Source organism: Amphimedon queenslandica, unplaced genomic scaffold, assembly GCF_000090795.2.
Source record: "Amphimedon queenslandica unplaced genomic scaffold, v1.1 AMPQUscaffold_12661, whole genome shotgun sequence".
Lineage (NCBI taxonomy): Eukaryota > Metazoa > Porifera > Demospongiae > Haplosclerida > Niphatidae > Amphimedon > Amphimedon queenslandica.
Window position 1 is genome coordinate 29,409 of NW_003547103.1, and position 1,126 is coordinate 30,534.

The following is a 1,126-nucleotide window of genomic DNA, read 5'->3' on the forward strand; positions in this document are numbered from 1 at the left end:
TTATGAAAACGCCAAAATTTTAAAAAATTTTCAAGGCAATAGCCCATGGTTTTTTCCAAAAAATGGCTCCGAAATCACCCCAAATTTTTATTATATTTTCTGATACATATTGATGTCCTTATACTGTGTAGAAGTTTGAGCTGATTCCGGCTTCAATTTTTCAAGCTACGGCCATTTTATGAAAACGCCAAAATTTTAAAAAATTTTCAAGGCAATAGCCCATGGTTTTTTCCAAAAAATGGCTCCGAAATCACCCCAAATTTTTATTATATTTTCTGATACATATTGATGTCCTGATGCTGTGTAGAATGTTTGAGCCAATTCCAACAAATATTTGCTGAGTTATTAGAATTTGATATGGTACAATAGCAATAACTGTTATTGTTAAAACATACCAGCATTGCATCATTAGTTTATACATTGGTTTAGGACATCCTGGAGGAGGTGGTAATCTATAGCCTGAATCAACCAGTCTAATGCACTAAAATTAGTAAAATAAAGTAAAATTTAAAAGTTTATAAGTATAATAATATACTTCTTGATTAGTAGAGTTTTCAAATGGTTTATGTCCTAAAGACCAAATCTCATACATTACAGCTCCATAACTCCACACATCACTAGCACTCGAATATTTTTTATAATGTAATACGGTGGCCCAAAGCGACATTTCCTGTCCACAAGTGTCGTTTCCTGTTCACAAGTATCGGTTTCTTTCATTTTCCTGTTCATGAACACATGTGTTGGCACGTGGTGGTCACGTGATCAAAGGAAAAGAAAGGCACGGGCGATTTGTTGTTTAGCTCGAAGTTTAGCTAGTTATCGAGCTAGTTGTAGTTCTTTGATAAAGTGAAAGGCTCTACAGACTACAGGACTAGTCCCATAATGGATTCTGAGCAGACTGAGCGTGAGTATTTTAGAGAGAGGCTTGCCGGAATGGGGATGACAAGCGCTAGCATTAAAATCATGGAGGAGGAAGGGATAGTAAGTGAGGGCATTCTCAAATCTCTCAGGAGAGAGCACATTAATAAGCTGTTGCCACTAATGAAAGTTGGGCAGCATGTGCTGCTTTATAGTATTTGGGATGATGGACCTCAGGTAATTATTAGCTCAGTGTGATATCCTAACT

General features: G+C 36.4%; 1 protein-coding gene across 1 annotated transcript in view; it reads right to left on the minus strand.

Moving 5' to 3' along the window:
• Window positions 1-641, minus strand: part of LOC109587189 (ephrin type-A receptor 8-like) — a 1,291-nt gene extending 650 nt beyond the window's left edge. Inside the window, exons 1-2 of the mRNA XM_020003424.1 lie at window positions 536-641; window positions 396-481 (exon numbers count right to left, since the gene is read on the minus strand). Of these exons, the coding sequence (XP_019858983.1) occupies window positions 396-481; window positions 536-592 (143 nt within the window). The 5' untranslated portion in view covers window positions 593-641. The remainder of the gene's footprint in view (window positions 1-395; window positions 482-535) is intronic.
• Window positions 642-1,126: the final 485 nt, after the last annotated feature.